This window comes from Microcaecilia unicolor, chromosome 12, assembly GCF_901765095.1.
Source record: "Microcaecilia unicolor chromosome 12, aMicUni1.1, whole genome shotgun sequence".
NCBI classification, from domain to species: domain Eukaryota; kingdom Metazoa; phylum Chordata; class Amphibia; order Gymnophiona; family Siphonopidae; genus Microcaecilia; species Microcaecilia unicolor.
This window is the reverse complement of record NC_044042.1, coordinates 98462547-98476685: the sequence shown is the minus strand read 5'-3', so window position 1 is coordinate 98476685 and position 14139 is coordinate 98462547. Positions and strand designations below refer to the sequence as shown.

Here is a 14139-nt window from a genome sequence, read left to right as displayed (position 1 = left end):
CTGGATTTGGCAAGGAACAGGTCATTACAGACTTTAGAGAGTGCTGTTTCTGTCAAGTGAAGAGGGCGAAAGCCGGATTGAAGTGGATCGAGGATGGCGTGAAAGGAGAGAAAATCAAGGCAGCGGCTGTGAACGGCACGCTCAAGTATTTTGGAGAGGAAGGGTAGGAGGGAGATGGGGCGGTAGTTGGAGGGACAGGTAGGGTCAAGTGATGTTTTTTTGAGGAGAGGTGTGACTACGGCGTGCTTGAAGGTGTCAGGGACAGTTGCAGTGGAGAGAGAGAGGTTGAGGATATGACAGATGGAGGGGGTGACAGTATGAGAGATGATGTTAAGTAAGTTGGTGGGGATGGGATCAGAAGAGCAGGTGGTGCATTTCGAGGAGGAAAGAAGGTGAGTGGTTTCCTCCTCGGTGATGACAGGAAAGGAGGAGAAAAAGGCCTGGGTTGGTTGGTTGAGGGAGAGGGTTGAAGGGTGAAGAAGAGATGGCTTGGTTGATCTTTTGCACCTTGTCGCGGAAGTAATCAGCCAGTGATTGAGGAGAGAGCGGGGGAGGGGGGGAGCGGAGGGCACTTTGAGGAGAGAGTTATGGGTGGAGAAGAGATGACGGGGGTTGGAGCTGAGAGAATTGGTCAATTGGGTGTAATAGTCCTGTTTGGCAAGGAATAGGGAGGAGTGGAAGGAGGATAGCCTGAATTTATAGTGAAGGAAGTCTGAATGGATGCGAGATTCACTCCAGAGGCGTTCAGCAGATCGGGCGCGGGAGCGAAGGTAACGGATGCAAGGGGTCAGCCAGGGCTGGGGATTAGTACGCTTTGTGGGACGGGAGGTGGATGGTGCGAGGGTGTCCAGAGCAGAGGAGAGAGTTGCATTGTAAGCGGAGACAGCCTTGTCAACAGACTCGGAGGACATAATGGAGGGGAGGAGATTAGAAATATTGGAGGCTAGGGTGGGGGGGTCAATAGCCTGGAGATTCCTGGAGGTAGTGGTTAAAGTTGGACGGGGCTGAGGGGGGGGGTGAAGAAGTGTGAAGGTGATTAGGTGATGATCGGAGAGAGGAAGAGCTGAAACGTGGAAATTGGAGGGAAAGCCGGAAGAGGAGAGGACGAGGTCAAGACAATGGCCGTCTCGGTGAGTAGGGGTGGTGGAGCAAAGCTGGAGGTTGAAGGAGGATGTTAGAGTGAGGAACTGAGAAGCCTGAGGGTTGGACTGGTCATCAACGTGTATGTTACTACTACTACTACTACTATTTAGCATTTCTATAGTGCTACAACGCATATGCAGCGCTGCACAAACATAGAAGAAAGACAGTCCCTGCTCAAAGAGCTTACAATCTAATAGACAAAAAAATAAATAAAGTAAGCAAATCAAATCAATTAATGTGAACAGGAAGGAAGAGAGGAGGGTAGGTGGAGGCGAGTGGTTACAAGTGGTTACGAGTCAAAAGCAATGTTAAAGAGGTGGGCTTTCAGTCTAGATTTAAAGGTGGCCAAGGATGGGGCAAGACGTAGGGGCTCAGGAAGTTTATTCCAGGCGTAGGGTGCAGCGAGACAGAAGGCGCGAAGTCTGGAGTTGGCAGTAGTGGAGAAGGGAACAGATAAGAAGGATTTATCCGTGGAGCGGAGTGCACGGGAAGGGGTGTAGGGAAGGACAAGTGTGGAGAGATACTGGGGAGCAGCAGAGTGAGTACATTTATAGGTTAGTAGAAGAAGTTTGAACAGGATGCGAAAACGGATAGGGAGCCAATGAAGGGTCTTGAGGAGAGGGGTAGTATGAGTAAAGCGACCCTGGCGGAAGACGAGACGGGCAGCAGAGTTTTGAACCGACTGGAGAGGGGAGAGGTGACTAAGTGGGAGGCCAGCAAAAAGCAGATTGCAGTAGTCTAAACGAGAGGTGACAAGGGTGTGGATGAGGGTTTTGGTAGAGTGCTCGGAAAGAAAGGGGCGGATTTTACGAATGTTGTAAAGAAAGAAACGACAGGTCTTGGCAATCTGCTGGATATGAGCAGAGAAGGAGAGAGAAGAGTCAAAGATGACCCCAAGGTTTCGAGCTGAGGAGACAGGGAGAATGAGAGAGCCATCAACAGAAATAGAAAACGGGGGGAGCGGGGAGGTGGGTTAAAGTCTCTGAGAATGAGGGACGGAGATGAGGGTTCAAGAAAGACGGAAAGTCAGGCATCGAAGTTGGTGAGGAAGGAAGAGAGGGATTTATTAGGGGGGCGGTAAATGACTGCCACTCTGAGTGGTAATGGGTAGAATAGCCGGATGGAGTGAGCTTCAAAGGATGAGAAGCAGTGAGACTGCGGTAGGAGGAGGGGTTGGAAACTACAGGAGGGCGAGAGTAGTAGCCCGACGCCTCCACCGCAGCCAGCTGGGCGGGGAGTGTGGGAGAAGAGATAACCTCCATGACAAAGGGGTCGCGACTGAGGCAGAGTCGTCAGGGGAGAGCCAGGTTTCAGTTAGGGCGAGCAGTTGAAGGGAATGAGAGATGAAGAGATCGTGGGTGAAGGGCAGTTTGTTGCAGACCGAGTGGGCATTCCACAAGGCACATGAGAAGGGGAGGGAATAGGGGGGGAGAAGAAGGGGCGTAGCCATGGGTGGGCCTGGATGGGCCCAGGCCCACCCACTTTCCCTCCAGGCCCGCCCAGGCACCCGTTCAAATCCTTCTTCGCTCGCTGCTCCCAGGCTCCTTTTTGCTGCATCGCTCTGCATTCTTCTCGCCTGTCGCGCGGTGCTGCCATTCATACAGGCGGCTGCTCTCTCCCCTGCTGCGTCTATCCGGTCCTAACAGGAAGTGCATCAGAGGATCGGATGGACGCAGCGGGGGGGGGAGCACGGCTGCCTGTGTGAATGGCGGAGCTGCGTGCAGTGTGGCGGGCGAGAGGAAGAGTGCAGGGAGCGTCGATCATTAGGCGAAGTGGAGCCTGGGGAGAGGTGCACATACCTACATTTGGGGCTCAGCCAAGGTACCGGGCAGGCAGCGGAGCAGAGGGAGAAATCTTGTATAGTGGGAGGAGAGGGAGAAATGCTGCCTGGAGGGAGAGGGGGATAGGGACAAAAGATATGGGGTGGATGGAGAAGGAGAAATGTTGCATGGAGGGGGAGGGAGAACACAGGGAGAAATGTTGGACACAGGTGAAGAGGAGGGAGAGATGGTGCATGAGGGTGGAGGGAAGGGAGAGACAAAGGGGTAGAGGGGGCAAGAAAGGGAGAAATCTTGTATATGGGGGTGGAGGGGAGGAAGAGATGGTGCACGGAGAAGAGAGGGAGAAATGTTGGGCATGACAGTGGATGGGAAGAAGGGAGAGATGCTGTATGGGAGGAGAAGAAAGAGATATTGGACCTGGGGCACAAGGGAGGGGGAGACAGAGATGGTGGACAGTGGGAGAGAGACAGAAATGTTGGACATGGTGGAGGAAGGAAGAGAATGCTGCATGGGAAGGAGGGGGAAGACAGATATTAGATCTGGGGTACAAGGGAGGGGGAAAGAAAGATGTGGACAATGGGAGAGAGGGGGAGATGTAGGACATGGGGTTGGATGAGAGGCAGGGGAGATTCATAGAAGAGGGAGAGAGGGAGATATTGGATCCAGGAGCAAATGAGAATGATGGAGAGATGCCAGACAATGGGAGTGAGGGAAGAGAGAGGGAGAAATGCTGGATCATGGGGGTCAGGGGAGGAGAGAAGAGAAGGGACAGGGAGCTAGAAGGGTGGATGGAGGAAGATGCTGGGAATAGTGGAACCATGTGGGAGATGCTGGAGGGGGGAGGAGGAAGAGGGTGGCAAGGAAATGGATGAGAGGATAGTGATTACAGAAGATAGAAATATAGTAATGGGAAGTAGATTAAAGATGAAAGGGAATGGCTGGAGAAGGAGTGAGTTGGGTAATGGGAGAGCTAGTGGGAGAGAGAAGAAGATGACGATCTGATAGGCAGCTGTAAAGTAAAAAGAAGGAGAAAGGCGAGGAAGAGAGTAAAATTTGAGTTGACAGAGAGGCAGAAAATAAAAAAAAAAGAGGAAGCAGCTAAAAAGGAATGATCAGTATGTCGGAGGTAGATGTAGTGAGGGAATAGACAGTAGAGAGGAGAAAAGACAAATGCACAGCAGTCACTTGAAGGAGAATTAGTAGACGCCAGGAAATTAGAAGCAACATAATGGAAAAATGAAATGCCCAGACATCAAAGGTAGAAAAAAGCATTTTATTTTGAATGTTTAAATGGAATATGTTAGCTTTGTGAAAAGTGCATAGCAAATGTCTTTGCATTGTGTTCAGTACAAAGGAAATGCATTTTTGTTTTTATTTCTTCAGGGTTGTAGTACATGTTAAGTTTAACTTCTTGGGGTTCTCAATTCAATTTTTGTGTAAATATTTTTATTTCTAACTTGTGATCCTTTGTTCTGTTTTTGGTGAGGGTCTGTCAGTGTGATAGTAATGGCAGGTACAGAAATCGGAAGAGAGGGGATTGGAGAGAGTGCCCTCCTTTATTTTCTGACCTGGGCCAGAGCATGTCTAACACTGGCCCTTACCCTTGCTTTTTAGCTGGTGGGGCTCCCCAAGCATCCCAGCTGAGGACCTCCTCTAAAGGCAGTCAGAACTCCCTTCTACCAAGCTCTGCAGTTGGCAACAGCATCTTTGAGTTACTGACATGTATGGTTTTAAAGTTACCTTTCAGTATTCTTACTGTGAAATCACTATATTGGAGAAACAGGCCAGATGCTTAAGACAAGATTCAATTTACATAGACATCACATGAACAATACAGCCAGTAGGGCCCCCACCCCGGTGGGACAGCACTTCACAGAACCAGGACACTGTACCAGTGATTTCACAGTGAGAATCCTGAAAGGTAACTTTAAAACCATACAAGAACGTAAGACCTTTGAAGTCAGAATGATTGAATATTTTAACACCCAACAGAAAGGACTTAACAAGGACCTGGGGTTCCTAGCCCATTATAAACCATAAAGCTGTATGTCTCTGTTGATCACCCTCCCCTCACCTGTCCACACCCACCCTGTTAGAATACCAATGATATACTTTGATGTCCCCATGCATACTTCCTACCCACCCCCATCCTCCCACCCTGTCAGACTGTCATAGTAATGCTTGAATGTTTTCACTTATATACACTGTCAGCTAGCACATTTGCTTATTTCCGATCTGAGGAAGAAGGGAAACCTTCGAAAGCTAATCAAGAAATGTATTAAGTTATGTCCAATAAAAAAGGTATCATCTTATCCATGTTTTATTTTGTTTGCTTTCTATTGATGACCAACATAATACAAATTGCATGAATATTTGATTAAATAAATGACATTATAGGAAGAACATGTGGTCTTAGCATGCAGAGGATAAACTTTACCAGTGTGAACATTCACAAAATGAGTAGAATCAGACATCACCACGCATACAGAACAAGACCCACATGCACTATGATGACCACCCTCCATCTCATCATCCACCCCACGATTCCACACTTCAGCCGTACATAAAATGTAATTCAAATTATTATTTCTTTGATACACAAACATAATTCTCAGATGTTGAAAACAAGAATGAGCTCTGAGTATAATATGTTTTCTTACAGCTCTCACTAGTCCCTTGGTACGAGTATTATATCTAGTGACAAATGTTAATACATCATCCTGTAATGTAATTTAACTGTCATTTAATGTAGTGTTAACTGTTCCTTATTTGTCCTGTAGGTAATTAACAACACTACAGTTCTGAAATTTCTGCAGTCATTAGGTTACACATACAGCAAGGAGGAGTTAGTTGAATCAGAACTCACGATTCTGAAGGCCTTACAGTTTCAGATGAACGTTGCCACTCCATGTCCATATGTTGAGATGCTCTTAGAGGTTTTGGGTAAGAGCGTTTCTAAAGAAAGCTTGTTCTTGTTATTATTGTAGCTCAGTGGCGTAGCTAGGGTAGTTGACACCCGGGGCCGGTCATTTTTTAACACCCCCCCCCCCGAAATCCAGTACTAGGCATACCGAAAATACAAAACACTCAGGACCTATAGAACAATTCTACCATACCATAAGCAGTAATTTGTACGAGTCACACAAGGAAAAGGAAAGCATCTTAAACACTACAGTGAGCACTAGAACATCAATTCACCTATTGTAAAACGAAAACAGACAGATTAGTACAGATCTTCGATCCTGCACAGTCAATGCCAACCGAAAGCCATGTCTTTTTCACAAATACAGATACACCCTAATCCACTATAGAATAAGTAATCATAAACTTTCTATTCAGGCAAAAATTAAACTGAACCCCCAAGATGCCAGACTCTGCATACAATGCAACACCACAGAAACAGAAAATGTCCTCTAGTACTGTGCAAAATATAAAGACAGCAGATGTAAATTTGAAAAAACTAACAAATACCAATCACCACTTTACAAATTAACAAATAGAAATAAAACAAATAATATCATTTTATTGGACTAATACATTTAGCTTTCAGAGGCCAAAACCTCCTTCCTCAGGTCAATTCAGTATAGTACTGTTACAGTGTCCTATCCTGACCTGAGGAAGGGGGTTTTGTTCTTCGAAAGTAAAATGTATTAAAATTAGTCCAATAAAAAGATTACCTTATTTATTTGTTCTATTATAAACATTTATTAACACAGCTACAATACTACTTTATCCTAAAGCAAAAAAATAAAAATATATATTTACAGTTCGTTGTCTCTGGTTTCTGCTTTCCTCATCTTTCACTGTCTTCCTTCTATCCAGCATCTGTCTTCGCTCTCTCTCTGCCATCCAGTGTCTGCCCTCTCTCTCTGCCCCTTCCATCCACTGTCTGCCCTCTCTCCCTTCCATCCACTTCTGCCCCTTCCATGCACCATCTGCCCCAGTCTGCCATCTCTCTCTCCCCCTTCCATCAACATCTGCCCTCTATCTCTGCCCCTTCCATCCACCATTTGCCCCAGTCTGCCCTCTTTCTCTCTCCCCTTCCACTCACCATCTGCCCTTTCTCTCTGCCCCTTCAATCCGTCTGCCCTCCCTCTCCCATCCGTCCAGGATCTGCCCTCCCTCACGTGCCCCCCTTCCATCCAGGATCTGTCCCCTCTCTCGCTGCCCGCTCTTTTCAGCCCCCAGTTCCAGTCCCCTTCATCCACCACATGCCTTGCATCCCCCCCTTTCAGCCCCAGACCCATTCTCCCACCTGCCCCAGGCATGGACCCATTTTCCCTCCTGCCCCCATGTCAGACCCCAGTTCCAGCTTCAGACCCCTTCTCCCATCTGAGCACTCCCTTCCCCCCTCTGAGCACCCCCACCCTCCCCAATCCCCTTCTCCCCTCTCTGAGCACCCATCTGAGCTCCCCACCCTCCCTAATCCCCTTTAAGCACACCTCTGAGCCCCCCCACCCCTCCCCAATCCCCTTCTCCCCTCTCTGAGCTCCCCACCCTCCCTAATCCCCTTTAAGCACCCCTCTGAGCTCCCCACCCTTCCCCAATCCCCTTCTCCCCTCTCTGAGTTCCCCCACCCTCCCTAATCCCTTTAAGCACCCCTCTGAGGTCCCCCACCCCTCCCCAATCCCCTTCTCCCCTCCTTGATGCTCTCCCACCCTCCCTAATCCCCTTTAAGCACCCCTCTGAGTGCCCCCACTCCTCCCCACCCCTCCCCAATCCCCTTCTCCCCTCCTTGATGCTCTCCCACCCTCCCTAATCCCCTTTAAGCACCCCTCTGAGGTCCCCCACCCCTCCCCAATCCCCTTCTCCCCTCCTTGATGCTCTCCCACCCTCCCTAATCCCCTTTAAGCACCCCTCTGAGTGCCCCCACTCCTCCCCACCCCTCCCCAATCCCCTTCTCCCCTCCTTGATGCTCTCCCACCCTCCCTAATCCCCTTTAAGCACCCCTCTGAGCGCCCCCACCCCTCCCCAATCCCCTTCTCCCCTCTGAGTCCCCCCCCCCCCGAGATTCGTTCTCCTGCTGCTCCTACCCTGTCCTGCCTTTAACATTTTTTTTCGAAGCGCCGGAGAGTGGCAGGCAGCGCGCCTCGCGTCTGCCCTGCTAGTAAAGAAGATCTCGCTGATGTCATCGCCCTTCCCACATTGAGTCCCACCCCCCTCTGAGGCAAGTTCCTATTACTGCGAGGGCGGGTGGGACTCAGGGAAGGACGACGATGTCAGCAAGATCTTCTTTACTAGCAGGGCAGACGCGAGGCGCGCTGCCTGCCACTCTCCGGCGCTTCGAAAAAAAATGTTAAAGGCGGAGCAGCGGGAGCGGAGCACCCCCCCCCCACCCGATGACACCCGGGGCGGACCGCCCCCACCGCCCTGCCCTTGCTACGTCACTGTTGTAGCTATAATTGATGTTCCAGATTCAAATGTTTTTACAGAGGCTGCCTAGGATTAACAAGATGGCAATCCCAAAATGTATGCATAGCACTTTAGAACAGTACTTCTCAACCCATTCCTTGTGGCACACCCAGCCAGTCAGGTTTTCATGATTTCCACAATGAATATGCTTGTTGGTATGCAAATCTGTCTCATGCATATTTATTGTGGGTATCCTGAATATCTGACTAGCTGGGTACACCACAAGGAATGGGTTGAGAAGCAGAATTCTACAGCATTGCCTTCAGGGCAGAACAAAACGATTATGAGGCCCTTTTACTAAGCCACATAGGCACCTATGCGCACCCAACATTCGCCAAATTGGAGTTACTGCCCGGTTACCACATGGCCCTTGTGGTAATTTCAATTTTGGCCCGTGTCCACTACGCGCATCTGAAAAATATATTTTATTTTCAGACGTGTGGCAGCTACGCACATCAAGTGGAATTTGATGCGCGTAGACCATTTCTGCCTGGTTACCGCGTGAGACCTTACCACTAGGTCAATGGCTTGTGGTAAGGTCTCAGACCCAAAATGGATGTGCGGCAATTTTCATTTTGCTGCATGTCCATTTTTGGTAAAAAAATAAAAGGCATTTTTTTATAGATGCACTAAAAATAATTCTGCCAGCGCCCAAAACACGCATCTACACTACTGCGGGCCATTATTCAGTGCACCTTAGTAAAAGGACCCCTATGATTGCTAATTATGTTCTTCATATTATTTGTTTATTAAAATGTGATACCCCACCACTTCAAATAAAATCTTGAAGGCTAATGTGTTCATGTATAACCACAGCAATGAGATTTGTACAGTCATAATCTCAGTGTATCTGTTTAATACTATGGAAAGATAAACACGTGAAGGGCAATTCTCTAAGCTAGCGCCTAAAATTAGCTGCCAGTAGCACATGTATGTTACAGAATTCTAGCACTTACGTGCATCATTGGTAGCAATAATCATTGGTGGCAATAATGTAATGTTATGCTCATAACCAACATGAGTAACTTGCTTAGCATGCAACTGCCAGAGGGGCATACATGTGGGCAGAGCATAGTCATGTCGCCAAATAACACGCACAAATTCTAGATAGTATTCTATAATGACTTAGGCACGCCCAGAAGCCATTAATAGAATTGATGTTAAGTATGTTCCATTGTGGTACCTACATTTTGGTGTCAATTTGTAGTATTAGTGAATTTTATCTATTTGTTTAAACAGTCCAAATTAACCAAATGTGTGTTGCTTTCATTTAAAACTAATTCTGGCTAGAATTGTGATTTTACAGTTCAAGCTAATGTGACCAGGAAGGGGCACCAGATGAAAGCCATGCAGTATTTGAATGAAGAACAGGTGGACAGAGATCCTTGAATCCTGGATAATCCAACATTGATTCCTGTCATCCATGTAGACTTAGAGAAGCAAGCGTGCTTGATTCTTGCAGTACTACTCTAGGAGCCCTGTTTTCTAAGCCGCATTGTAGGCGCGCTAACGCTTTTAGCGTGCACTAACACTAGAACACCGATAGGAATATATGGGTGTCTCTAGCATTAGTGCACACTAAAAATTAGCGTGCGTTAAAAACAGTAGTGTGTCTTAGTAAACAGGGTCCTAACTCTGTAAAAAGTAAATAATATTTTCTCTTTTTACCTGACTCATGTCTAGATTCTTCCACTTAATACCAATGACATAGTATGCATGATGTAAGTTGTGTGTATACTGTTAACTGTTGCAAATAAATCATTTAACTGAACAAATTACTTCATAATATTATTTATTACCTAGTTAAGGTTTATTTTCAAACCTGGATTGCCTTCACAAAAGTTTAACCTCCTTTTTTCAGTCACTTAGCTAACACACCACACTGGAAAATATAAGTCTCTTTATAAGGCACATTAACGTTCCAGTGAAAAAACATTACTACAGTAATACTGGATTGGATCCATTTTAATTTGTGTGTTGACTCACATAGGGCTCCTTTTACAAAGCAGCATTACTGATTAGTGTGCACTGAATGTGAAGAAGCCATGGGAATTAAATAGGCTTCTTTGCATTCAGCCTGCCGCTAATCGGTAGCGGCACTTTGCAAAAGCCCATAGTTCCTTAGATATAGCTACCAATTTCAAGGTAGTTCAGTGTATTAAACAAGTAATGTGGGGGTCACGTGATGCCACTTAGCTGAACAGATGCCTCATTTACCAGCTCCGGGGCTCCTCACAACTTACTTATAAATTCCCAACTCCCAACAAGATCATGAGGCTCTGTTCACTCTGCATGAAGCGGCAGTGCAGAAACTTACTAAGAAGCTAACAGCGGTCATGGATGGCAAACTTACAAAAATTCATACCGCCATTGAGGAAATCAGAGAAGGCTTTGAGCTGTAAGTAAATCACATTCAAAGAGTGGAGGATAGAGTAGAGCAACAAGAAGACAGAGCAGACAAGTTAGAGGAACACATCCGCACTCTGGAAACGGCAAATAAAGAGCTCCTGGACCGCATAAAGGATTAAAAAAAAAAATCGAAGTCGCAGAATTAATTTGAGGGTGATCAGGTTACCGAAACTATAAAGGATTCTGATTTGCAACACATGTTAACAACCTGGCTCCCAGAAGCGCTAGGCCTCGCGCCCATTAATTCACCCATCATCGTTGAATGGGCCCACAGGCTGGGCCAGAGAAAAGAAGGGAGCACAAATCTAGACCGGTGATAGCCAGACTCTTGATTATGCAGATAAAGAAAGGATACTATCCACCTATCGTGCACAGTGATCGCTGAAACATGCAGAGACTACCATATTGCTTTTCCAGGACTTTTCGGCAAAGGTTGCGGAGAAAAGACAGGCGATGGCGCCCTTGTTCACTGAACTGTTCAAATGCCATTTTTCTCTTCTCTATTCTGCACAAGCCTGTATTCAACATGACAATAAACTGTTATATATTGGCTCAGCCAAAGAATTGCAGCAGCTTTTACATAATCTGCACCCCCAACTTGCATCTATGGAACCATAGGCTTTACAGCTAATGGGATATTGCACCTCTGTTTCTGTGGCTGTTTGAGATATGGGGATATTGCAACTTGGATAAAGCTTTTGTTTTTTCCTCACGAAGTACATAAGTATTGCCATCCTGGGACAGACCAAACATCCATCAAGCCCAGCATCCAGTTTCCAGGTCACAAGTACCTGGCAAGATCCCAAAACAGTACAAAACATTTTATGCTGCTTATCCCAGAAATAAGTATTGGATTTCCCCCAAGTCCATTTTAATAATGGTCTATGGACTTTTCCTTTAGGGAGCTGTCCAAACCTTTTTTAAACCCCACTAAGCTAACCGCCTTTACCACATTCTCTGGCAATGAATTCCAGAGTTTCATATACACGTTGAGTAAAGAAACATTTTCTCCGATTTATTCTAAATTTACTACTTTGTAGCTTCATTGAATGCGCCCTAGTCCTAGTATTTTTGGAAAGAGTAAACAAGTGATTCATGTCTACCCGTTTCACTCCTCATTATTTTATAGACCTCTATCATATCTCCCCTTAGCCGTCTTTTCTCCAAGTTGAAGAGCCCTAGCTGCTTTAACCTTTGTGGCCTTTGTGAGCCCTTGGCCCAGAGGTGGCAGCGTGAGAATCACTCAACACCTCTGGGTAGACGGAGTCCCATAGAGACAAGAGTATCCCAATGAATTGGACTGGATTGCAAATGGAGGTGAACTAAGGTAGCTTTAATGGCAGCAAAAGAAACACAAGGCAAAAGGCAAACGAACGGCAATAACGTAAGAGAAGAGGGGACACAAAATCCTTTGATTCATCTTCTGCATTGTAGGAATATCTTGATCAAAAAATTTCCAATGGGATGATTGGATGACAAACTCTGACCTTTCTTTAAATTTCAACTTCTGGACCTACTTCTGGTTGGACAATATGTCCAACTTAATTCATATATACCACTTGGTAGTTGCTATTCTCATTCGATAATTTGCTTTATATTTGATAATTAATCTTTCATTTTTTCTTGCTGTTATTAACTATGTTTCTCTATATCTTTGAATGGAAGCTTATTCCAGCTTTCCTCCCACCGTGCTAGTCTCTGACATGCACCTCTATACTCATCTATAGCTTGAAGTAGCTTGAGCCACTGGTTCTATTTGCTGTTATGTTTTCTTACACAAGTTTCACCTTTCTGTTTATTGCCTGGCTATATTTCCTTTATGTATGTGGAATACCTACTGCATATACTGAGTAACTTCCTCTTTCCACTGGAATCTAATTATTTTAGTTTTATTTTTGACTCAAAGCAAAGTGAAATATATTTACTGCTTGTATTCTGAATAGATATATTACTTTATAATGTCATTTTCATGTAAATTTGTCTCTTGGAATATACATGTTCTTCGACATGCTATTAAAAGGAAGAAGATCACTCTTGCCTTGAAAAAAAATGAATGCTCATGCTATATTTCTATAAGAAACCCATCTTCCTGATCTAGAGGGTTTTTTTTTTAATTAAAAGCACTAATTGGATTATTATCACTGTTTGTTCCCCTGCATAAGGGAAGAAAAATGGTGTAGCGATTCTTTTCCATAAAACTTTAAACGGACAAATTAAACACGAATTTTCTGATACTGACGAAAGTATCTTTGTTACATCAAGATTTCCTATTGCTCAATGTGTCCCCTTTTCTTTACCGAATTGGCAAAAAAATTGCAGAATGTGAACCATTACCCTTAATAATTGCTGAAGACTTCAATATGCCACTTAACTCTTGGTTAGGTAGGCAATCTAGAGCCTTTTATCATGTCCCCAAGGCTTGTATCACTCTGCAGTCATTGATTGACTCATATCATCTTACAGACCCCTGGAGACAATTTTCACCTACTGCTAGGGAGTATATCTTTTTTCAACTCCGCATCAAAGTTTCTCCCATATTGACTTTTTCCTTATTTCCACTAATATTATCCAGAATGTTCTCAAGGTTCATATAGAACCAATAGCCCTCTCAGACCATGCGGCAACATCTTTTTCTCTCCAATTGAGTTCACGTAATCCTCTCAGATCTCCGCAATGGAGACTCAGTTGCCAACTTCTCACAGTGGATACTTATGTACAACGAGTTACTGAATTTATTGAAAACTTTTTTCAAGAAAATGACCCATCTGATACTAATGCAATAGTCACGTGGGAAGCTAAAGCCTCCTTACGAGGAGAATTTAATTCAATATCAGCACATCAATCTAAAGAAAAAAAAATAAACGCTTAACAGAACTGGAGTCCCTTATTAAAGATCTAGAACACAAATATCAAACAGATCAAATATGAATACAACAGGATATGAAGTCAGAGAGCTGGTGATGAGCTCTGTACAAAAAAAGAACTACTTATTCAGAGATGAATAAAATGGGAATATTACTTGCTAATTATTTGAAATGTAAAAGACTTAAAACTCAAATTCCAGTTATCAATTATAATAATATTATATTATCTTCTACAAAAGACATTCTTGAAGCTTTCCATTCCTTTTATTCCAAATTATATAAATCAGAATCTTCATATGATCCCCATGGAATTGGAATCTTTTTTACAATCTCTCCCCTGCCCAAAGTGGAATGCTCATGGTATCAAACATATGCAATCTCCTATTACATCTCAGGAATTTAAGAAAGCAGTATCTCAATTAAAAATTTAAGATGGCACCCAGGAGTATCGGGCTACATGTTAGCTGCGTTATTTGATTTACACAAAAATACAGTGTTTTGCATGCATCTGCATTCTTTGCATTTCAGTA

General features: G+C 44.9%; 1 protein-coding gene across 1 annotated transcript in view; it reads left to right on the top strand.

The window, feature by feature from the left end:
- Positions 1-14139, top strand: part of CNTD1 (cyclin N-terminal domain containing 1) — a 63424-nt gene that overhangs the window by 37463 nt on the left and 11822 nt on the right. Inside the window, 1 exon segment of the mRNA XM_030221289.1 lies at positions 5705-5867. Coding sequence (XP_030077149.1) covers positions 5705-5867 — 163 coding nt within the window.